Below are 22413 nucleotides of genomic sequence, written 5' to 3'. Positions count from 1 at the left end.
GCATGCAGATTGTGAGAGGAAGCGTCAGGAATGGGCATTGACGGTTGCGAATGGCTTCTGTGTAACTGGAGGTGGGGGGATTACACACCTCCTTGTCCGGAGTGCTGCCGCGCCAATTGACTGCCATGAATGGCTTCACCTCGAGCTGTTGTGTGTTGATTGACCCTTGAGCGTCCCGAGTTCGGCTTACCAAGTTACCCTCCTGTCAGAAATAAGCTTCGTGGACCAGCCCATCCAGCGTTGCATGCATGTGCCCTCCTTCACGTCATTGCGATCCTTGCTGTCATGACCTTCCGCTGCTCCCGATGCAGCCAGTCCTACCAGTAACCAGGGTTGTTCATCCGCCCGTCCAACTCTTTCCTTCTCTTTATTCTCCTCGTGTCATATCATCTCTGCTTCCCGTGCCGTTGTTCTCGCAGGTCGTGGGCATCCTCAATCTGTCTTGATCAGTCCCCGTTCACCGAAGCCGCGCGGTCGTTGTTCGTGAGTTGCACATGCTTTGAGGGGATTGATTCTGTGTGGTAGGCTAATAGGAAGTAGATCATGGCCGCTATCGACCTCCTTGCCCTCGAAGCACGACACCAAGTGATCAAACGAAGCAACTGGGCCGGCGAGAACCCGGGTGTGGTCCTGGTCTTCTGCATCGTCTTCATCGTTGCTGTGGGAATCATCGCACTCTTCATCTACCGAAAATGCATGGCACGGAAAGCAGCTAAACAGTCATATGAGGTCGAAGCTTGAACCTGTGACTGATCCGACCGATGATGCTGTGATACGAGAGTATTGGAGAAAGAAGGATGGAAGGATGAAAAAGGATACGATTTCGGGCTGGCTACGTCGCTGCAACGATCGATACGCACGTTCTCCTTATCTTTGTGTGCCTTTTGTCCGTCCGTCAAGGATACCCGCTCTTGCTTTTGGTGGATCTGGGCGCTGACGGATTGCGTTGATTTAATGGATTGCTTGGACTGTGTTGGCATAAGGGTACAGAGTTTTAGTTGGATGGGAGGAAAGGATATACTGAATACATACTTTTTTAATTTTGCCAATTATATTATCCCAACTGGATGATATTTCAACACCTAGACTTTTGCATGGTGATCTCAAAAGAACTAGCTGGTACATTGCTGGGGACAGATTTGACTGAATCACCTAGAGTACTACTTACTATGAAAGAGCTGCCACGGCTTGGATGGGCCACATCCGCATGAGACCAGCAGTTGCGCCAATGATGGGACTGCAAGTGGTCCAGATGGCAACGGATCTCGTATTCGGGTTGATCGTCATCAGCACAGAATAAGGTTCATAGGGAAGCTCCGGTCTTCTCTTAAAAGATTGACTGATGCACTTGAAGGTCGCAAAATTATGTCAGATGCATGTTTCTGTAACTTCAAACTACTTAGCATTTTCCCATAATAATAATCTGCCGCTGGTCGCACGGAAGGAGCCTTAAGCGCTCACCATTTAATTAAAATGCCCTCCTTCCTCTCTGTTTCATCCTTTGTGCTCGCTGCTTCCCTCAGCACCATCACATATTTGACTTTCCTCCACCGTTGTCTCAAAAACCGAATCCACCATGAGACGCATTGCGGTACACTCTCCAAATCGGTTTCTTCCACCATATCCACGATTCCCTCCGAAGTTTACACACCAGATTACTATGCTCTCCACGATCGAGCTAACCGCCGGGTGCCTCGCCAGCTGCTTCCTCGCCAGAAAGACGCTGAAATCCTGACCATTCTCTTGCGTCGCAACATGACAGCTTTCGCACACTTCCCTCAGTGCTATATGCTGTGGCTGATCAGTCCAGCCACAAAACGCCCAACGTTCCATACGTCACATATTGACTCGCTGGATTTCAACAAGGGCGATGTTATCTGCGGAATCTACCGTGTCCTAGACCGAACCGCGAACAAAGTCGAGTTCGGAATGACTTACAAAGGGGTGGATGGGCGATTGGTGATCCGGTTCTGGGATGAGGACAAGGACGTTGTTTTCGCCAGTGAAACTGCGATGTGGACAAAGGCGGATGAAACAGAGCGCGCCACAATGCCACTTGAAAACCCAGTGCTTCGGTTCTTTCATGAACTGGCCGCATGGTGGCTGTTAGATTCCGGAGTCAAATATCTGACGGACTTGGATGCAGAATTGGAGGATGATTGATACTCGATTTGTCCCATCAATGTGAACGATCAAGAGGGAAACATGCCGTATCGACTAGCTCCAAATTCCGACAGCGTTATGGCTTATGATCGGAATCTCTACAAGAACGCAATGGTATTACTCTCTTACTTTGTCTCCTCCTACGTATCGCACACATATAAGCCTCCTTGAAATCCCTATGTGTGCAACGGCTTGAGACGTTCACAATTGCTCCAAATCCTCCAACGCATCCTACAAAGGCCAAATCCGCCTCAGAACCCAAGCAAACATTATGTGCCAATATACCTTCCACAACAACCCTGACTGTGGCCATATTGCAAACTTCAGCCTTGACATCTGTGTTGATATGATGAATGCAATGCGCGAGGGCACCAAGAACCCTCCTGACCACAAGGTCACCACTGTCCATGACCTTCTGCCGAAAGGTCCCTTTTACCAGTGTCGTCCATGTGAGGGCAAACTTGCCAAGGTGGACACCAACTGTTCAGACTGCTCCGATTCTGAATATGTCGTTTTGGAGGGTCAAAACGCAGGTGTCCCAATTGTGCACAGCTATATGGAGATGTGCCTGAATGAGAAGAACACACCACCCGATGGTTGTGACAACTTCGTGCATGTGAACCAACCGCCACGACTGGGGACCCCTACCCCGGCACCGAAACCGATGTCTGCCAGCCAAACTCTGAAGATGAGGGATCTGGCTAGTAGTGAATCGGAGATCTATCCACCGATCAGCATGATGGAAACGCTGGAAGGATATGAAGATTTCCTGAAGAAATCAAACGAACAACTTCGTGCTCGTCGCCCGCCTTCCACCCCTATTCGCAGTCCAGAGTCAGGGAGCTACGGGGATATACCTGTTGCGAACCAATCATGGTATGCGAGTGATTCGGACACAGAGACTGACCAGGTGCAATCTCCCCGTCCCCTTGGCTCTCCTTTCAGCTCACCACATCGGGCCCCACGACCAAAAGAAGCCCCATTGCGTGTATCCGACTTGAATAGCCCACCACCTAGTCAACAACCAGGCTATCTCAAGGCAACCCCCCGATTAACCAAGGCAGGGATTCAGGGCGAGGCTGCACCTGTTTACCGATCGAACGGTGCCACAACTCCGCCCAACCAGCAATGGTATTCGACGCTGCTTCCTTGCACCCCTTCTCATCTGATCATCCCCCAACGCTATTCTCCACCATCCGCACCGCGCAAGTCTCATCGGACAGAATATTCGCAGTATAACCCGGTGGACACGTCGGGCATCCCTTTCCGCCGCGAGTACAGGTTGCCGCGCCACGATGTTCTAAATACAGTCCTTCAGTCCCCACCGTCGCAATATCCTGAAAGTTATAACAGAAGCTATTCAAGACAGTACTGGGGTGCCGTATCCGGTATGACTCCTGCGTACGATGAGCGATGGTAATACCCCATCGATGGCAGTATATGGGGGTTCGATGATATCAGCAATTACCAAGTTCATATTTCGGTCTTGTTGTTGGTCTGATTTATATTATATATACACAAAAATACCCATGGATGCATGCGTTCTGTTTCACTGCTAATCGATTATCTTTCGGGTTTCCATGCGAGAGTGATGGCGATGATATCAGTGACAGGCTGAGTGACAGCCTAAGAATGTGATTTGGTGTTTCACCTTGAGTTATTAGTTCAAAGGGTTCGATAATATCTGACAGTCTAATTATTATGAAGTGTCAGTTTTGGTTATGGTTATTGCAAATGGACATTCAATCTATCAAATTCAAACTCCTATTCTGCTCCATTGTAATCCGTAGACTAATAGACACACTACGCAAGTAAGCAGTGATTATGAACGAACAGGTAAACTGAAGGAATACAGTCTTTATCTATAGCCTACGAGCTTAGAACCCATACTACCACGCACACTGCATGAAAATAAAATGCAACTCCTAAGTATTATAATAAATAGTATCAACGAGCTAGTAGACATTAAGATATTGTATTACCCACCAACACCAACACCAGCACCCAAGCGAAAGATAACCAAGGATATCACATCACATCACATCACATCAAATCAACTCATAACATCATAAATCATGACTCATGCAATAACCAACAGAAATATATCCCAAACTCCAACCCCAACAACTCACAAACAACCAAACAATAAAATCACGACTCAAGAGAAAAGAAAGATCACTGCCACTTCCCCCGACACATCGGACAACTCGTCTGCCGATCACAGTCAAGCGCTGAAGCTATCCACCGGTCCATACACTCGCGGTGGAAGTTATTTCCGCATTGCTTCTGGCACCAGACGATAGAGGTGTCGTCCTCAGGGTTATGGCTGTATTGGGTAGGGTATCTCTGTAGAGGGCAGAGGCAGATGCAGCAGTCGCCTTCGATGGGGTGGCGGGTGATGCCATGTTCTGAAATTGTAGGTGGAGTGGAGGGAGCGGGGGTTGAGGGGTGTGTAGAGGTGGAGGTAGAGGTAGGGGCAGGCTGGGTGGTGGGTTCTGGGGTGATAGTGTTTTGCGTAGTGGTGGATGATTCCTGCGTGCCTGTGGGAGTAGAGCGAAACTCTTCGTTGTTTGAGGTAGGAGGACTTGGGAGTGGAGGGTTTGGAATGGAAGTTTCTGAAATTCCCGTGGGATTGGTGGATTCAGGGTCTTGAGTGGCTGTGGATGAAGGACGGTCTTCACTGTTTGGTGTAGTTGTGGTATTGGCAGACTCAGTTTCAGCGCTGGGAAGGCTAATTGCTCTCCTAGTGCTCGTAGTGCTGGGACTGGAGCTTGCATTGCCGTTGCTTTGCTGGGCAGGGGATGGAATAGCTAGCACATCGCTAGTATCACCGATCTCAACTACCCTGGACACAGAGCTCGGGGTAGCAGCACGTCGTTCAGCTTGAGCAGGAGTAGCTGGGCCATCGCTTGTCCTCTGGACCCTGGTTGTGCTAACGATCGTGCTTCTGCGTAGTTGCACGTTCATGCCAGTAGAAGTGTTGACCTGCAAGGTCGTTTCGATACTCCCTCCACGAGCATCCTGCCTGCGTGAAGACAGCAAGCCACTCGACACCGAGTCCCTCTGGAACCCGTATGCCTCATTGTGTTCCACCGTAGTAGTCTCAGTTTCAAAAGTAGGAGGAGGAGAGGCTCTCCTTCTCGCTTCTTCCTGTCCTCGGGCATATCCCATAGCCGCACTTCTTCTGACCATGTCTTCAGTGTCTCGTCTAGTGCGCTCTGCGTCTCTCCTCGCCCGCTCTTTCTCCCGCTCCGCTCGCTCTGCCTTAAGTATTGCATCCTGCATCTTCCTTTCGAGTTCCGCAAGTCTATTTTCTATGGCTCTTGTTTCATCACGCATCCTTGGTGACGGTGACCGCCGAGGCATCGATCTACTCGGCGAGCTCCTGGGAGATTGATGACTAGCGATGTATTTATCGACTCGAGAGACCCAAGTACTAGTTAGGCCAGCAGCTTGGTTCTGGTGATAACGTAGGCAGAGGACGAGAGGAGCCAATTCCTCAAGTATATGATCAATAGACCGGCCGGCTTTGAGCAAGCGGGTCCCTTGGTCGAGAAGGGAAACTGCATGTCGGCGGTTTCTGGCGTTTGTGGGGTTGCGGCAGTGACGGCCCTGTGAGGGCGCCCAGCCAACACAGGATTGGCTTTCTGGGTAGATTCCGAGAATGTCGGAGAGATGGTGTGTCATTATGTCGTGTGGCGGATGGGCAGCAAGGGCAGGCTGGGTATGCAGTAGACAACTAAAAGGGAAGCGCTTGCTCAGTGGTTGCGGTCCAAGTACGTAGGACACAAGCAGCGCAAAGAACAAAATTCTCTAGCAAATATATAAGATGAGTTGAAAGCTTAGAAGTAAAAGTCTATTGATTCCATCCGCCAGACGTTCTAGATGACGCCTTTATACCTCATTGTCCATGGTCCTTATCTTGAGATGGAGGGAGGCCATTGTGGCTGTTCACTACACCCTCTCTACCAGCGACGAGGCTGAGCAGCAAGCTAACCGTTGACCCCTGTTTGAGAGAAAGGCTGAGATAGCGACCACGCATGGTAGTTCGAACGATAGTGCGACTGGTGGTGCACGAGCTACGGGGTTAGTGTGCATTTAGGGTTCAGCGTGATTGGTGTTAGATTGGCGTTGGGACGATCAACTAATTATGGCGCACTCCCGGAGGGAAGGAATGAATTGGGCTACTTTTAGTAATTTCAGTACGTACTAGTACTAGTATGGAAGCGGGGGTGGATACCAAAAATACCCACCGCCTTTGGAGTTCCAGTCCCGAGTTGCTGCAACAATGGGATCATCGCGTCATTTTCTGCTCTTTCTTACTTCCCCAAAAAGATCAATTCCATTATGTCAGAAATTGTATAAATAATGCCTGGTTCCTGCAACTCATTCAGGGCATTCACTGTGCCAAATGGATTCTTTCTTTTTGACCGCTGGTTTGTGTTATTCTTTCCAATCTATTTAATACTCTGCCCCTGGCCTGGGTAGCTTTAGCTTGTAGTATATACTATACTATCATATCATTACTATCTCAAGACACCTTCCCGTCCCTACTTATCTGCCCAGAGGATATAGTAACCTTCGTACCTTTCTCGTCGTGACTTTCAACATACTGTGAATGAGCCATGGAACCAAATCGGTATGCTCATTGCTATCCCCTGGGACTTTCTCCCAACAACTCTTCTTATCTTGTTGTTGCTGACTGTCTTACAGCCCCAAGCGACACCTCTTATCATTACCGGCGGAGATCCGGATTCTAATCTATAAGGCGGTGTTTGACGATAACGATGTCTGTGAAATCCAACGCAGGCCCATTCCCGTCTGGTGTCCGGTCGACAAATGCTGGTACAAAGCCCGGCGACAGTTCATGGCCGACCAGACGAATCGAAATAGCTGGGATGGCTTCTGTTCACATCCGGGTTGTCAAACAAAACAAGGCCAAACAGTCAGTCGTGACATCTACGTCGGCCATGGTCCACTCATAGCTTCCGGGCATTATCCTTGCCCCAAATCCCTGGAGAGGAATCCGGCGCTTAGTCTCGGCTTCCTTCGCACCTGTCGTCAGGTATACGAAGAGGCAAGACACTTCCCCTATAGTCGAGCCACCTTTTTTACCCAAGAGCTTGGCAGCTTTGCCAACTTCACCTATTCCTTGAAAGCATGGCAGGTGGCCTCCATAGCCCATCTCAAGATCCGGATTCCATTGGTGCAGAGCGTAGAGACACATCTGGCCGAATGGAACGAAACACTTTCTTTGATCAGCCTGGCGTTCCATGGCTTGTCTACGATTTCTGTGGATGTCCACTTCCGCTATGCTGAGCAAACCTGGAGGGACACCTTCTGGGATGGCGGACTCCTAGAATTGGATCGGTTAAAGTTGAAGGGCATGCAACTGGTCATCTACGAGGGGGAAAGGAACCCCAGACAATTCTTCGAGTATTCGGCGGGGACCCTGGCATCTGCACAGCCGAATCAAAAGGCTGCCACTCCCAACCCCATCAGCTTCCACCATGCCCGTGATACCCTTCGACAACGGGACCAGTCGCGCATTGATCCCAACGATACCGGGCGCTTATTTTTCCGCCTCTCGCCCAACGACTTCCCCCTCTATGTATGCAATCTCATCCACTTGCTTCCTCAGCGGCCTCGCACTGAAGCGGAGATACGGCGCGAGGATAGACATCAGCGGGACTACAATTACCACTACGCCTATCCTGAGGACGACCCTGAACACGTGAACCCAATCTTCGGCTTCCAGTTCAGTGACGCTCTCAAGGAAAACAAGGATGAGATTGCGCGAGGGCTTGATAAGCTGCAACGGTCTCGCAAACGCTTGCAGCAGCAGAAGGCCAAGTCACCCTTACCTATGCCCTACAAGCCCAGTCGGAGAGGTGTCTACCCACAAAGTCGGAGGAACAGCCAGGAGTATCAATCCGACCGCAGTGATATGGGCGAGGAGATTGAGCGTCCCGGAGATTGGAGACGCCGTTTGGTTCAGGAAAAGTTTGCCCCGTTTATGGAGTCCTTCCCCTTGTCAGCGACCCGAAAATACCCCGGACCCCAGAGCATTTGTTTGAATTGCCCACGAGAGGCCACTGGAGACAGCGAGCATGTGAAATAAAAGTTTGAACTGGTCTCACTGCATGTATATAGTGAAGCCATATTTTCCATAATAGATCAGCAATAGTCGTCTGTTCCAAGCAGAGGGCCTTGAGAATTCATGATTAGCAAAATAACATCCGTATAGTACCATTCCCTCTTGCCCGATCCCCAGCCAAGACCAAGACCAAGCAGCGAGACAGGCAGTCCCCATGTCCCTGAAACTCCTTGCTTGTTGCACAACGAGCAACTAACACCGTGATGTTGAGCGGTACGTAATGTTGTGGGGGAAAGGGAGGAATGGGGGAATTTCCCGTACGTAATGGCATCTGCGGTGGTTGGATGGGATGGTGCCGGGATCAGTCATTCGTGATACTTACTTTTACTTACTCACACACACTTCTTGGGGAAGGTGAAGTGGTCAAAGTGGAAACAAATTGCAGCAGTTGCGGTGGAGAGAAGCCTGGGCTGGTGGAGCTGTAACCCATTTCAGGCGAGTGTCGTGATTTCTTCCCCATTTCTCTTTGTCATCCCCAACCGGGTTTAGCCACCCGGTCAACTTCAACCAACCAGTCAGAGAGACTTTTCTCGGCCACGGGGAAAATCAAACCTTTTAGGTTCATATGACCGCCTTTCAATAATTAATTAATTACTAGTTGAGTTCTTGCCATGAGGGAAGCTCCTCCTGGTTACTAGTGTAATGCGGGCAGGTCACGGGTCGATGGGGCAAGAAAGGGGGTCTAGATGGATCACTACATCTCCTCTCCTCTTTGCGGGGTATTACGTTATAACCTCGGACGCTGGCGGCTTCTCCATGTCGATCTGCTGAGGTACTTACTTTACTAGTGGGTTCTAGACTAGCCCTGTACAACTTTTGCCTTGAAAATTCGATGCGTTTGAATGTCTGGGCATTAGCATCATTGCTGCTGGCTATGATTATATCCCTCAACCTTCTTTTTTTTTTTTTCTCATTTTCGTTTTCAATTTCTTTTCTTTTCTTCTTTTTTTCGTTCTGTCTTGCAGGTGGGGCGGTATGGTAATGTTACGGTTTTTCCTGCAGCCTTGCGTAACTGGCTCTCATTGCCGGATTGGACTGGCTTTTGTGTAGTTCACAGTCGAACCCAAGAATGGGTGAAGAAGAAGAAGAAGGGAAAAGAAACTGCGTGACCCTATCATGACTCAGATCATTGCAACCAGCCAATTATTCAGACTTTTCTACTTAGTAATTAGTTATTGGTGGCCTTATTAGTCAGGTGCGCAAGGCATTTCCGGGTGCGGCCACCCAATGACCTCAACATGACAGATTCGGGAGATCGACCGGCCTTAATGCGCATCGCCATAGAATGCTGTCTTCAGCTATTGTCTAGTATCCTACCCCTGGATAACTGAACGTTGTGAATAATTACTCTGATTCATCCTAGCAATCATGGCTACCGCTCTACTCATCACTGGAGCCACTGGTAACCAAGGTGGTGCGGTCATCAATGCTCTGCTGGCGCGCGATGCAGACGTTGAGATCCTCGCCGTGACCCGCAACCCGCAGTCAGGAACATCGCAGAAGCTTGCCAGCAAGTCTCCCAAAATTAAGCTAGTTCAGGGCGACCTTGATCATCCATCCGAGATCTTCGAAAATGCGAAGAAACTCGCCACTCGGCCCATTTCTGGGGTCTTTAGTGTTCAGGTAGTATTCAGCCATGTACCTTTACTTTCACCTACTTGCAGGATTAATTAACGCAAGACAGAATCCTATGGCAAAAGGTCAGAATGTAGACAAAGAAGAAATCCAAGGGAAAGCCTTGATTGATGAATCCATCAAGCAAGACGTCAGACACTTCGTCTACAGCTCCGTCGATCGCGGTGGTGATGCCTCCACCGATAACCCAACCAATATCCCTCATTTCATCAGCAAACATCACATCGAACATCATCTGTTTGAGCAAACCAAGGATGGTTCCATGACCTGGACTGTCCTCCGTCCGGTGTTCTTTTTCGAAAACCTTGTCCCCAGCTTCATAGGCAAGGTGATTGCCACGGCCTGGGATGCCTACCTGCAGGGCAAACCGCTGCAGTGTGTTGCAGTCAGCGATATCGGGGTGTTTGCAGCCAAGGCTCTCCTCGAGCCACAAAACTACAAGAATCAGTGTATTTCTCTCGCCGGAGATGACCTGACATTTGAACAAATGCAGAAGAAGTTCAAGGCAAAGACGGGGGAGACGGTGCCAACCACATACCGGGTGGTTTGTTACTTATTGATGTGGATGGTCGCTGATCTGCGGATTATGTTCAACTGGTTCTACGATCACGGCTATGGGGCTGATATTCAAGGTCTAAGGAAGACGCATCCTGGTCTGAAAAGCTTTGAATCGTGGCTGGAAGAGGACAGCGAATGGGTAAAGCGTTAAGGTGGTCTAACACCACTGCGCTCCATGATTACTTCTGAAAAGTTCCAAATTGGTAACAGTGTCACTTGATGTATCAGCAATGTTTGTTGTAGCACTACCTACTTCAGCTGCTGCCTGAACTGTACTTTTTATCTATCTGTATGGATACCTAATGTTGAATGATAATTCCTGGGTGGTTGTACAACTCAAGTCCACATAACCCTCTGGATACGGGAGGTCTAGCCAATCCACCTCTCTTCTTACTTCCCGCGTTTCACCTCATCCCGGACCACTCTGCATCTTGTACTCGAGATACCTCCATGTCACATGTTGTCAGCATTATCCTCCTCCGACTACTTATATCCCTCCCTCCCCTCTCTTCCTCTTCATCTTTTTCCTACCGTCTTCCTATCTGCACAGTGCCCCTTTTCATCACTTTCATCTATATTCATCTCTTTAACCTTATATACTAATCCAGTATACTCAATATATAGTGTCTCTCAGTTTTCAAGTCCTCTTTTCTTCCATTCTCACTCCTACCTACCGTCTTCATTCCTTCAGCGTCACTCCTTCTACTTTCTGAGTCACCCTACTCAATGGACCTCTGAGAATGCCTCCTCACCTTCCTACTGAGTTGCATCCATGTCCCCTCACAATCCCATTAGAGAGAACAAAGACCAACTATTTTCTCTGTCTTCGTCTATATTGACCAGCCCGAAGAACATATGCTCATGGACGTGGGTTCATCCTGAAAACAATGGGGTGGAGACTGTCACATGACGGGGCTGTCAAATTCCGTATGAGGATTACGGCGATTCGGCTCTGCACGCAAAGGGATAAACTCGGAATCCACTGCTGATGAAGTCAGTGGCAATCCGTCTCTTATGGATTCTGGTCGTGGTTCCATTTGCCACACGTGATGGGGTGTACTCTATGGACGCTGTGATTGTGGGCCATCCAGGGATAGCAGAACCACTGTGAATGGCACCCGCTTGACCACTCTGGCACCGCCTGTGCTCGAGACTGATCGGAACGGCGTGAGTATGGAGGAAGTGCTGTCTCGGGTATTTGATTCTCAGCGCCAGAGAACCTGCATTGAATGTAACCATTCGGTCAACTATGAGAGACGATTTAATAATAACCCCATGCGCCTGGTAGTGGAACTCGGTCCTAATGTGTCTATACAGTCGCATATAAAGGACATTACCCTATCATATCATGATGATGGTGGTGAGGGGCAGAGAGTCACAAACCGCTGGATAGAAGGGATATACTCACCAGTACCAGGTTTATTGTGCCTCTTGTGGAATGGTGCCGAATGTGGGGTGCGCTGGGGAACTGGGAAGTATATCGAGTGGAGTTAGTACGTCCTTCCTTACGTTGTCCTATATTGAGGCCATCCTTGCTAATTATTCTGTCTCAAAGCTAATAGATGGCTGGATATACATGAGCTGCACCACACCGCGAGTAGGATACGGAGATGCCCGAATCGAATTGGATCATGGGGCTACTATACCATCGAAAGACCACTGCAGTCACAATGGACTGCACACGGTATGAACAACCCGCAGAAAAGAAACTGCATCACCACTCGTTCGACAGTTTGCTTTGGTGCGAGAGGGGCCGTGCTCGAAAACGGACACTGGCGATACAATCTTGTCACTTAGAGCACCCAATCCACAATCATGAGTGATGCGGTGAACGAGGACGATGCTCGTGGATAAAGAGGATCCTGAAGAGAACTGCCTGATACACCACATTTACCCACTGAACATCACGTTCTTAATGTTGGTATTCTGCGATATTACGGGCTCACTTGCTATCAATTGGCCTGGCTCAAAAGGCTCAACGGATGACTGAAGCAATATACATCGAAAGCATGACCAGCTACAGCCAATCTGTCTGTTCGTGGTCAATGCCCATGCGGTGTATACGCTCGTTGGATGGATGGATGAGATGATCCGTGCAATTCAATTTCATGACGACGACGAAGACAGCCAGCCGTGGGAAGAGCTTCTACAGGGCTTCTCCATATCTCTTCTAGTGTGTCTGCTATAAGTGATGGAAAAAGTCGCAAAACTACGTCAGAAGAGATCCGAAAGACAGTCGTGAAATGATCGAAATCTACAGACGTGATGCCCTGAAAGCCAAGATCAAAGGCACTGGCATTACAAAGAGAAAAAGGCGATATTTCCAGGACATCGGCAGACCTCCGAGGGCATTGATTGGATATGCTGCGTCTGAAATCTGTTAATGACTGGAAGCGGAGACTGACAATTAATAAGCTGCTGTCTGTTTGCCGGAGGTCTTGTGCGGACAACAACTTTGCAACCCGCCGGATTGAACTCCCAATTGATGTGGAGACGATCTGGAGAGTATCGATCAACCCATGGACGATATACCATCCTCGATTCGACTGACTCAATGAAGCCCACACCACCTATGAGCATTACTTCAAAGCTGCCCCATCTCTAAACTTAACCCAAGCTTCCTCTCCGTCCTATCAGACCAGATGCACCGACCTAAATCCACCAAAAACCCTAATAAACGAGAAAAGGCTATACGCAAGGCGCAAACGAGAATTGCGAGGTATAGTCTGGGCAAAGTCTACAACCCTGCTTTGCCGTATAATCAGTCACGAGAAGAAGCCTGAGGCCATCTGAGGAGAACGACCCCTGATGTACTCTCAGCTTCACCCTTCCATTCCATCGACACTACACCCCACGTCATTCACCCGGGCATGCTAGTTCCTATCCTATGCATCTTTCCACATACACTATCGAGAGCCTGTACCCGTCAATAATCAAGTATGAAAGATCATCCAACAGGCAATATGGGAGATCATGGAGGACAAGCTCTACTATCTCACACATCCATTCCACGTCAACAGTGTCCACACCATCCTATCGTGTTACTTCAGCATCATTAAACCCGCATGACAGACAAAACACCACCAAGAACAGTCTTGCAAAACTGTTATATATTGTCTTAAGCGTACGTACTTTCTAACCCCCAGAGAATCCCTGCTTGGTCGTGTTGCAACCCAAAACTGACCAAAGTCTGCAGCCACGTACGACATGGTGGAGAGTTAGCAGACTACATTAATTGTATCAAGGGGAGCATCGAACGAACGCATATTTTATGAGACACTTGAGATAATAGAAAGGAACTTTTCTTTTCATACCTTCTCTTTTGTCTCTGCTATACCGACATCACTGTGAGGGCAATGGTGAGTGAGTATACTATATCACAAGGTACTACTATCACTATATAATCCATCCATTATACAATACATCTTGTCTTGTCTCCATTACCTCAAATATGTTGTTGCTATATCCTATTCTCAAGGAGAGATAAGTGTTGAGATACTTAGTCGCATGCATCCATACAGCCCTTCGAGTTGCTATATTACCTGCTTCCTTTTCACTATGTCCATATATACCTACTACCTACCCACATAACTAACCTAGCTAGCCCTGCATTATCCATGTTTAAAATAGATAGTGGTAATTGGCCACCACATCGCTGCTATACTATATCTTCCCTCTGTAAAGGGATGTTTCTTGTTCTGTCAACTGCTTGATGTTTTGAATGGTTTGCATTATCTCATCATACCTAGATCAATAGATCACATAACCTATTGTATAACGATCAGTCAGCCAGTATATTCACATTTACGTTACTACAGAGTTTAAGAATGAAGCGATCTTTGACGTAATAAAGTGCATTATGCATGTGATTTACTGATTGATAGTAATAATCATTGAATTGGTTCAGCCCAAAGCCATGCATGCTCTGCAATGCATATATAGTATAGATAAATAAATAAATAAATGATGAAAACGACATTCTAGTAGCCCGATAGACGCGTGTAAGTAAGGTATAGTGTGGTAAAACGAATGATCCGAGACCCTTTCACCGGCTAAAATAGCAATAAGCAGCATGGACCATCAATTAGCGGATGTGAAAACCAATACTACCCTCTAGGGGATAAGTTGCTCCGCTCCAAATGAGGCACGTAAAAAAAAAGAAAGGAGAAAGAAAATGCAGCGAGCGGCTAATATAACGCGAAACACCAGCACAGCTTCAAATATACCCAAAACCGTGGTAATTTGAGGGAAAGACAGTTTCTATAACAGTTAAACAACAACGCCTCGCCGTCTCCAATACCTCCACGCAATCAACCAAGCCCCAATAGCTATCCAGACGCTTACCGTACATCCCACGGCCCAGAACCCAAAGCACCTCCAGCCATGACATTGGCCGTCATTCGTGCCGTTTCCGTCGTCCATGGCGTCCTGGTATCCTTGCGAGTACACCAATCCCCAGACGGCTGCTCCAGCGGCTGGAACCATTGCAACGATACCCCAGTTGGTGGCGAAGTTCTCGACGCCCCAGACGACAGAGATGATAATGGGAACGAGTGAGAAGGCGCTACCGTAGCCGAGACCGATCAGGGCCGTGGTGAGGTGGGTAAAGGCGGGGTATTGAAGGGGGATGGGGGAGGAGAGAAGGAGGTAGCCGATGGAGAGAAGGAAGGCGGAGGGGAGAAGGAATGCAAGGCGGGTGAAGGTGGTGCGGTTGGTCGCCGATGTGATGGAGGCAGGGCGACTACTTTCTAAAGGACCAGGGAAGAGATGGGTTGCTGGCGGGGCGAAAAGATCGGAGAGCGAGCCGGTGAGAAGTCGGGCAATGGTGGAGGTCAGCGCGATGGTGCTGACATGGGTTGATGGTAGGCCTGCGGGCGATGGGGCGTTTGTAATATTTGATACAGGAGTCAGGGATTGGACAATAGTGCCCAGCTAGATAGCGAGTCAGTAAGCGTGAGACGAGACGATACATTGGACGCAACCTACGTTATTGATATATGCCTCGCCTGGTCCAGTGACCAGGAAGAAGCCAATCGCAAGCCACCACATTGACTTGTCCTGGAGGAAGATCCTCGTCTCATAGTTCAGCAGCCAGTTCTTCTTCCGACGCTCTTCTTCCTCCCTTTCCTTCTCAAGTCTTGCTGCTTCTCGCTCCTCTTCTGAGAGTGTCAAAGTTTGGTCACCGTCGGATCCGGTGCCGTCGTCGGCCTGCGAAAACGTTCCATAAGCAGCCCTAACTTCGTTCCTGGGCCGGAAGAATTCGCTCTCTTCAAGAAGGCCACTGCGCTCCAATTCCTCCACTGCCTCGTCGATGTACTTTTCTTCGTTCTCATCCACGATCCTCAGAGCAAAGGTGCCAATCACACCAATGCAGAATAACAGGATCGCGAGGAATAAGAAGTATTTGTACACGTTGACGTCGCCACGAGCACCATCTTCAAGTCGGTCACACAGGAAGTACGTTCCCACCTGGCTCTGCCACATGCCACTAAGGCCAAACCCCGCGATAGGAACAGCAAGCATAATGCCCTTATGCTTACCCCTGCCAAAGTTCTTGGCACATGTTGCGACCGCAGCCAAGTACATACAACTTGTAGCAACGCCAATGGCAATGAAAGCCACGATCATCACCCAAAACGGCCAGCCCTCGCCACCTGCATCAGGAGGCGGTCCACTCTTAAAGGCCAGTGCAGCCAGAAGGTAGCCAGCCCCAAACACGAAACCAGAGAATAAAGCCAGCGGAGATGGGCTGTACCGATCGCAGAGATATCCAAAAAGCGGAACAGGTAGGTACATCGAGACTTCTGCGGCGATCGCAACTGCATTGACACGGAGTTGAGTGTAGTGGAGGCGAGTGAGTAACAGGGGTCCGTATAGCGAGAATGCGGTAATGCTACCAGCTCCAAGACTGATGACCACAATTCCAATTAGCCAGTTGTCCAACGAGGATGCGATCAGCGCATCCCATCACGCACAAGAGATCTTACCAGCTGATAACTCCCCAAGCAAAACTGCTAACCCGCACCACTTCCTTGGCCATCTTCTTTCTATCCCTTTCTAAGATCTCGTCGACAACATCATTCAGGAGACCATCGTCATTGTTGGTGGCCGATAAACATGACCCTGCCCGTGACCGTAGGTGTCCTCGCTGCTGCTCATCCGCCTCAGCATCTGCATCCTCTAGCAACGGGCGATGAGCATCAAAATCCCGCTTGTCGATAGCTGGGTCCTGCTTATCACGGGATGGCGTCATAGTGTCTCCCTTTTTGAATAGTGATAGCGCGATCTGGATGAGGACGACTTTTCACAGATTATAAATCCTTCGAGGGCATGAAGCGGGCAATAGCTGCCTGGGTAACGTGTTTCGGGTCCGACCAGGGGAAAGATAACAGTGTGCCTGGCAAGATGGGCCTGCCTGTGAGTTCTCCGCAAACTAGTCCTCCGCAAACGGAAATCAGAAGGCAGCAAACCAGAGGGATGAATCAACGCGAGTATAAGGGAGAGACAGAAGTACCATAGGCCTTCAACACATCAAATAGGACCTCCCAGACATCGAAACTGGGAACCAGCAAGCCCCTGAGAAGCGTGAGGAGAAGGGAATGCGGAGATGGGCTGCTGACTGAGTGACTGACGAGGCGATGAGCCAAGCTGCGATTAGATAATAAGCCGTGAGGCGATAACCACACCGCTTATCGCCGCTATCACGTGGCTTGATGCCTGAAGGCCTTGGGCAGCACGCATACACTATAGCATCGTTATGCTGGTTTGTCACTTTGCAGTCTACGGCTGAACTCTTATTGATCATTATAGATATTCAATTCTCCTGTCCCCGGTCTAAGCTCAGCGCCTATAGGTATGTACACACAAACACAACTACCGAACAACACTCTGTGGAAAGAAGCTGGGAAAAGCACGGATTAAAAAGTCCCCGGGTATCGGACCAGTCCCCAGGAGGTATAATCAGTAACACATGTCCGAGAAAGAATAAAAAGCTTGAAGGAAGCAATACCGGCGCACCCTTGCGGGGATCAGGCCAATTTAAAAAAAAAAAAGAAAATCAGTTTCATACACGCCATGAGAATGTAGTGGCCCCCAAGCAGAGACCTTCTATTATGCGCCCGGCACGGATAGTAAGGTGTCTGTGGTGAGCATCATGCCATGATCGTTCGTCAATATCGTAATGTATGTTGCCGAAAAACAAGTTGTAATGTCACCCATCTACCCCCGTCATCGTAATCGGTTAAAATTATTCAGCGTGGGTATAGCGATGGCACCGCGAGATGGGAAGGGCCAAAGCCAGCTGTGTTTGGTTGGTATGCAAGTTTGATGCCACATCCCGTGAATGCAAGAAGAACTTGCCATGTGGACATTAGGGACAAAGCAACCCCGGTCCCTCCGGCTCGAAAGCCCGAGGATCGAAAAGGAGTGAAGGCAGGGATAAAGCAGAATACAAAGGCGCACTGAGTTCCGACCGTCAGAGATTGAAGGAACCCGGATCTAGAAGCTAACCTCGCCAGGGTCAGTCTCCAGTACATTTTCGTCCCAATAGCGCTGAGATGAATCATCGCGGCTGGCGTGCTGGGAGCCAAGCGCAATCGCTTCCCCTTCACCTCTTTCAACGTAATCATCTTCGGTGATCTGTTTCAAGATGCGCTGGAAGTACATCCTAAGGGTTCGTAGGCCCCGAAGATAGCCACGATCAATATCATCTGGATGCTGTGGAGGGCAGGGAGCATCAGGCGATATTTCATCCTCGCCCGTAACGCAATTAGCGAAATCAACTATCTTCAACTGCACGTCCGAGTACCCATCATCTGAAACCTGGCGTTGTAGAGTGTCTCGCATATTGGCCGACCCGGAGGGGCCATTGTTTTGAGATGATTTGTCGAGATTATGGGGGTCTCCATCGTAAAGAATCAGAAGACTGCTGGCATACAAGCGATAGCGCTTGAGCTTCCGAATCATGTTTTCCAGCTTGGCCAGCTTTTCGAGAATGGCGGGTATCTTTTTCGCCACACTTCTGTAACTTGCACCATCGTAGAGAAAGCGAGTAAGAGCATCCTGGAATTCGCGCCCCGATTTCAAGTCTCGTCCAAAGTATTTGTCTTCAAAGGAGTACTCTTGCTTTTTAACATTCCACGATTGCATGCCGCATAGACGAACGCCTAATTGCTGGGACGTCGTTGACTGGCACTTGCGTCTCTGTGACTTGCGTTTCTTCTCATTGGCCTCGATTCCATACTGGCGAGTCCCCATCTTGAGGTCCAAAACACATGGTTTGTTCATGCCCGCAGTAAGATCTTCCAGCAAGAGAAAGAATTGCACTCGATCGTCTTTCCTGGTCTGGGCCTCTTTGGGGTTAGAAGGAAGTTGCGCATCATCGACATTATTGGTGCTGGGTCGGACTGGAGACCGGGAGAGGACATTGTTACCCACGCGGCCATCAAGCTGCACAGAGTCCGCTCCTGGAACTTTGGGGGCTACTGGGATTGAAGAATTCGTGGCAGGATGGGATGGTGAAGGGGCCGGATTATCGCCCTCCATTGAGAATATCCCATCTTCCTTATCACCCCCGTAACCTTCATCATCAAAAAACAGCAGATCGCCTCCCGGCTGCCCAGAAGTCATGCTTCCTCGTCTTTGCAACCCGCTCCCAGATCGGCGCCGCCTCACCTGCCGAGTCCTGGATAACGAGCTGGAACGTTGGGGAGACTCTTCGGTCCGCACTTTCTCGAGACGATTGTGGCCCGCATCCAGTGCTGTCGATGCTGAAGATGACAGACCCGGTCCGTCACTTGTCTGCCTATTGATATCGATTGCCCCGGACTGTGTGGAGTCAGGTTCTTCAGGTATAGTCCTGCGGCTGCTGGCCGTATGGTCTTCCGATAAATTGGCCCTCCGCCGGATTTCAATGCCATCTGATGACGTCCTCGGTAAATTGAGATGGCCTCGAGCATGGCGACGGTGATGGTGCACGGCAGGTGGACTGAAGACTTCACGCAGAACTTGCTCTTGCAGCTTCCTGTTCACAGTGGTGGCACCCCATTGCTTTTTCTTCAGGGTCTGTGACCCATCCAAAAGGCAGCTCTGAGCCTCTTCGTCTCGCAACTGCCCGAAATCCCCAGGGAAGCGCCTATTAGTTGATAAGGATCCGTCAGCAGTCCTTGGGCGCTGGCCGCGGGAGAAAAGATCGGCTGGGATTATATGACGATTGTTCTCGAGAATGACTTGGGGAATTATGCCGGTCACCTGCTTCTGGCTGAAGATGCGTTGCGGTTCGGCGTCATTCTTTGTAGGGCTGCGGGCATCTGCGGCTGTCACTCCATCATTGTCCGCATTGTTAGTAGAATGTATCGCATTGCTACTATCAGGGCGTTCCGTGTGGCTCGCTGGGGTCTTGGATCGCTTGGGAGTTTTTGAAAAGGTGACATTCAGAACGCCAATGTATCTGGAGGACAAGTTAGACAAAATCTGATTGAACCAGCCCTGCAGGCAAACTGCTTCACCGCCATACGTACCTAGGCAGAAACATCAGCATCTCAGGATGCCTGCGCTCGATGCGCTCATAAAACTCGTTTTCCCGGTTGTTGAGTTGCTTGCAAACAGCGCGACGGGAAAACCGAAAAACGGTTGTATGACCCCCAACCTGATGGCGATAAGGCTTCAACTCCACAGCCCCAAGCGGTCCAGCCGGTTCATGCTTGTGACGCGGACGGGTCAGACGGGAGCGCTGAGTCGGGGTGGCCGTCGGCGTCACCTCAGCCTCATCCGTCACGCTGGACTCTTCATCACGAACAGACATGCCGCTCTCGTCGGCAGACGCGGCTTCGGACTCTGTTGAATATTCAGCAGGGCGCTCGGGTATGGAACGAAGAGACTCTTCATTAAGTTTGTCTATGGGAGCATCCTGCCTGCCTTGCAGGTCGCCGTGTAGGATTCTACTATCTTTCTTAGATCGAAGGGATATGTCCACATGATTAGCTTCTTGCTCCTCAGGAACGACTTGTCTCTTTGGCACCAAAACGTGACTACTCTGCGCTGTCGAGACATCAACGGGTTCCACGCTATCTTGGCCATCTGTAAAAGGTTGAACCTGATCGACTTCCTCAGAGAGAGTGACGCGCTCGTGTGGGAAATAGACAGCAGACGAAATTTGCTCATCTTCCTCTTCCTCGAACTGCCCCGAACCACGGCGTTGCTCTCTGCTCGCGTCCGATGGAGAAAGACGTGACTCGACATGGTCATGCAATTCGGGTGCCTTGGAGAAGTAATCTCGGTTTCTCTCCGCATATTGGGTTGGGATGCTCCGTGAAAACGAGGTGCCATGACCTCCCCCGGGAGTAAGATGGAAGTTGCGAATCTCCTCGAGCAAACTGCGAGGTAAGGCCCTAGGCTGGGATTTAACCACATTGTCCGTTGGCATCTGCGGTCCAGTTTCGCTTTCGGCGCCTGGCGTGAACAGGGGAGCGTCAGCAATAGAAAGATGTGTAAGGCTCTTGGAACCTGTCAACCCCGTATCCTCAGACACGGGCGGGATATGCAAATTCGAGTCACGGCGTTCGCCGGAGTAGCGAGGTTCTGAATGAGCCGTCAATTGCTGCTTGTCGTGTGGTTCTGGCAGCTCATCGAGTCGACCCGCGCGCTCTTCCTTGCGTTTACGATCGGGTGATGTGGTGTTCTCTTTGAACAGGCCCAAGTAATGGCTTGACTTGCGGCTGCGCACATGAGAGGTCGGCTCCGCATTGGCCAGATTTGCTTCGATAGACTGCTCTACTCTGGCCCGGCGGCCCCGACTCGAGCTTCGCTCGGGTTTCATCACACGCGCGCCGTCCTGAATTTGTTGCCCGGACCATGGCTGAGAAATGACTTCGATGTTGGTAGCCGGAGATTTTTTAGTAGGAGAGCGTGTTGCGGCATGGGACGTCGCCAAGGAAGCATCGTTTAGAGAAGCGGAAAGAAGACTGCGATGAGGCGATGGATCCTCCGCAATGGCAGACTTCGTCGCAGCATCGTCCGGCGCAAACTTGCGAAGATGTTGCAGGCTCTCCCACACTGATGTATGCGAACCCCGTCTTGGCAACTGGGAACGCTTCCCCAAGGTCGCATCAGAGTCCACCGGCAGGAGGGGGGTAGAATGCGGGACTGCCGATGGAAGCAACGAGGGAGAGCCTAATGAATGCTTCCTGCGAACGTCAACTTCCATGTGGGAAGGGCCGACGTGAGTAGGACGGGGAGGGAGGACCTTGTGAGGGGAAATCGGAGAAGGAGTGGAAGAAACATCTTCGAGGGGAGGTATCAGGCTAGCGGGCGGCTCATTGTGCACATCTTGCACGGGCGCAATTTGCGGTGTGACGGCGGATTCGGTATCAGAAGGGAGGTAATGGGTTGCAAAAATGCTATCTCTCTCGGACAGCTGAGGGCTATGCGATCGGTCTGGGCGGGAGAGCCGTTCCACGGGGACGGTAGTAGGCCTTTTTAGAGTAAAGGTCGAGACAGGCGTGGCCCATTGACGAGCCGTGGGGGATTCAGCGCGGGATGGGGAGGGAACTTGCTGAACGACATCGTCGTGGATGAGCTGGCTCCGAGCGTCGTGGTGGCGCTGCTGCTTGTCGTGAAGGAGTTCAGGCCCGTCGGAGCAATCATGTTGGGCAGACGCGGCAGGTGTCACCAGGGGTGCTGAACAGGTATTCTCAGTCGCAGATGGAGGCCTTGACATGGGGAGGACATTGGTCGGAGCTGCAGGAAGGAGAACAGGGTCGATAGGAGCCGAGAAGGAAGAAGCGTTGTTAGGCTGAAGGTTACGGGTTGGGTGGTTGTTTCACCGAGGAAGGCGGAAATAGGAAAAGGGCAGAGGCGGATCTGGCGTCACTGGCAAGAGAAACTCAGAAAACCGGGACAAT

At 50.1% G+C, this 22413-nt stretch overlaps 9 protein-coding genes across 9 annotated transcripts; 6 read left to right on the top strand and 3 right to left on the bottom strand.

Moving 5' to 3' along the window:
- Nucleotides 1-380: 380 nt before the first annotated feature.
- BO79DRAFT_209007 (uncharacterized protein) lies at nucleotides 381-814 on the top strand. The gene is made up of 2 exons (XM_025682508.1): nucleotides 381-483; nucleotides 541-814. Exon 2 carries the CDS (start codon nucleotides 544-546, stop codon nucleotides 739-741), a length of 198 nt encoding a protein of 65 aa, XP_025539732.1. The 5' UTR covers nucleotides 381-483; nucleotides 541-543; the 3' UTR covers nucleotides 742-814.
- A 659-nt stretch (nucleotides 815-1473) lies between these two features.
- BO79DRAFT_245313 (uncharacterized protein) lies at nucleotides 1474-2181 on the top strand (the record flags this gene model as incomplete). Its single annotated transcript, XM_025685462.1, has 1 exon — nucleotides 1474-2181. One exon carries the CDS (start codon nucleotides 1474-1476, stop codon nucleotides 2161-2163), a length of 690 nt encoding a protein of 229 aa, XP_025539731.1. The 3' UTR covers nucleotides 2164-2181.
- Nucleotides 2182-2315: 134 nt separating this feature from the next.
- Nucleotides 2316-3781, top strand: BO79DRAFT_14776 (uncharacterized protein). Its single transcript, XM_025678521.1, has one exon. It carries the CDS (start codon nucleotides 2435-2437, stop codon nucleotides 3581-3583), a length of 1149 nt encoding a protein of 382 aa, XP_025539730.1. The 5' UTR covers nucleotides 2316-2434; the 3' UTR covers nucleotides 3584-3781.
- A 318-nt stretch (nucleotides 3782-4099) lies between these two features.
- BO79DRAFT_245312 (uncharacterized protein) lies at nucleotides 4100-5997 on the bottom strand. Its single transcript, XM_025685461.1, has one exon. The coding sequence runs from the start codon at nucleotides 5848-5850 to the stop codon at nucleotides 4339-4341; it is 1512 nt and encodes a 503-aa protein (XP_025539729.1). The 5' UTR covers nucleotides 5851-5997; the 3' UTR covers nucleotides 4100-4338.
- Nucleotides 5998-6578: 581 nt separating this feature from the next.
- Nucleotides 6579-8383, top strand: BO79DRAFT_287432 (uncharacterized protein). Its single transcript, XM_025688582.1, has 2 exons — nucleotides 6579-6802; nucleotides 6877-8383. The coding sequence occupies exons 1-2, from the start codon at nucleotides 6789-6791 to the stop codon at nucleotides 8282-8284; spliced, it is 1422 nt and encodes a 473-aa protein (XP_025539728.1). The 5' UTR covers nucleotides 6579-6788; the 3' UTR covers nucleotides 8285-8383.
- A 1227-nt stretch (nucleotides 8384-9610) lies between these two features.
- Nucleotides 9611-10794, top strand: BO79DRAFT_209004 (NmrA-like family protein). The gene is made up of 2 exons (XM_025682507.1): nucleotides 9611-9943; nucleotides 10005-10794. The coding sequence occupies exons 1-2, from the start codon at nucleotides 9689-9691 to the stop codon at nucleotides 10662-10664; spliced, it is 915 nt and encodes a 304-aa protein (XP_025539727.1). The 5' UTR covers nucleotides 9611-9688; the 3' UTR covers nucleotides 10665-10794.
- A 687-nt stretch (nucleotides 10795-11481) lies between these two features.
- On the top strand, nucleotides 11482-12561 carry BO79DRAFT_14723 (uncharacterized protein). Its single transcript, XM_025678501.1, has 2 exons — nucleotides 11482-12002; nucleotides 12069-12561. Exons 1-2 carry the CDS (start codon nucleotides 11687-11689, stop codon nucleotides 12308-12310), a joined length of 558 nt encoding a protein of 185 aa, XP_025539726.1. The 5' UTR covers nucleotides 11482-11686; the 3' UTR covers nucleotides 12311-12561.
- A 1859-nt stretch (nucleotides 12562-14420) lies between these two features.
- BO79DRAFT_237605 (MFS transporter) lies at nucleotides 14421-17109 on the bottom strand. Its single transcript, XM_025684722.1, has 3 exons — nucleotides 16501-17109; nucleotides 15500-16421; nucleotides 14421-15445 (listed from the first exon to the last, which is right to left on the bottom strand). The coding sequence occupies exons 1-3, from the start codon at nucleotides 16764-16766 to the stop codon at nucleotides 14783-14785; spliced, it is 1851 nt and encodes a 616-aa protein (XP_025539725.1). The 5' UTR covers nucleotides 16767-17109; the 3' UTR covers nucleotides 14421-14782.
- A 726-nt stretch (nucleotides 17110-17835) lies between these two features.
- Nucleotides 17836-22383, bottom strand: BO79DRAFT_14705 (inositol polyphosphate kinase KCS1). Its single transcript, XM_025678495.1, has 2 exons — nucleotides 20032-22383; nucleotides 17836-19961 (listed from the first exon to the last, which is right to left on the bottom strand). Exons 1-2 carry the CDS (start codon nucleotides 22227-22229, stop codon nucleotides 18011-18013), a joined length of 4149 nt encoding a protein of 1382 aa, XP_025539724.1. The 5' UTR covers nucleotides 22230-22383; the 3' UTR covers nucleotides 17836-18010.
- Between the last annotated feature and the right edge of the window lie 30 nt (nucleotides 22384-22413).

This window comes from Aspergillus costaricaensis (assembly GCF_003184835.1).
Source record: "Aspergillus costaricaensis CBS 115574 unplaced genomic scaffold BO79scaffold_15, whole genome shotgun sequence".
Lineage (NCBI taxonomy): Eukaryota > Fungi > Ascomycota > Eurotiomycetes > Eurotiales > Aspergillaceae > Aspergillus > Aspergillus costaricensis.
The sequence above is the reverse complement of the archived record's forward strand: the minus strand, read 5'-3'. Positions and strand labels throughout refer to the sequence as shown.

Bases quoted from the DNA above. Each gene is read 5' to 3' on its own strand.
- BO79DRAFT_209007 (XM_025682508.1), top strand. From the start codon at position 544: ATGGCCGCTATCGACCTCCTTGCCCTCGAAGCACGACACCAAGTGATC.
- BO79DRAFT_14723 (XM_025678501.1), top strand. From the start codon at position 11,687: ATGGAGGAAGTGCTGTCTCGGGTATTTGATTCTCAGCGCCAGAGAACC. The intron at 12,003-12,068 runs GTTAGTACGTCC...TCTGTCTCAAAG, and splicing joins TGGGAAGTATATCGAGTGGA to CTAATAGATGGCTGGATATA.
- BO79DRAFT_237605 (XM_025684722.1), bottom strand. From the start codon at position 16,766: ATGACGCCATCCCGTGATAAGCAGGACCCAGCTATCGACAAGCGGGAT. The intron at 16,422-16,500 runs GTAAGATCTCTT...TGTGGTCATCAG, and splicing joins GCTTGGGGAGTTATCAGCTG to TCTTGGAGCTGGTAGCATTA. The intron at 15,446-15,499 runs GTAGGTTGCGTC...CTCGCTATCTAG, and splicing joins GCGAGGCATATATCAATAAC to CTGGGCACTATTGTCCAATC.
- BO79DRAFT_245312 (XM_025685461.1), bottom strand. From the start codon at position 5,850: ATGACACACCATCTCTCCGACATTCTCGGAATCTACCCAGAAAGCCAA.
- BO79DRAFT_209004 (XM_025682507.1), top strand. From the start codon at position 9,689: ATGGCTACCGCTCTACTCATCACTGGAGCCACTGGTAACCAAGGTGGT. The intron at 9,944-10,004 runs GTAGTATTCAGC...AACGCAAGACAG, and splicing joins CTGGGGTCTTTAGTGTTCAG to AATCCTATGGCAAAAGGTCA.
- BO79DRAFT_14705 (XM_025678495.1), bottom strand. From the start codon at position 22,229: ATGTCAAGGCCTCCATCTGCGACTGAGAATACCTGTTCAGCACCCCTG. The intron at 19,962-20,031 runs GTACGTATGGCG...CTTGTCCTCCAG, and splicing joins ATGCTGATGTTTCTGCCTAG to ATACATTGGCGTTCTGAATG.
- BO79DRAFT_14776 (XM_025678521.1), top strand. From the start codon at position 2,435: ATGTGCCAATATACCTTCCACAACAACCCTGACTGTGGCCATATTGCA.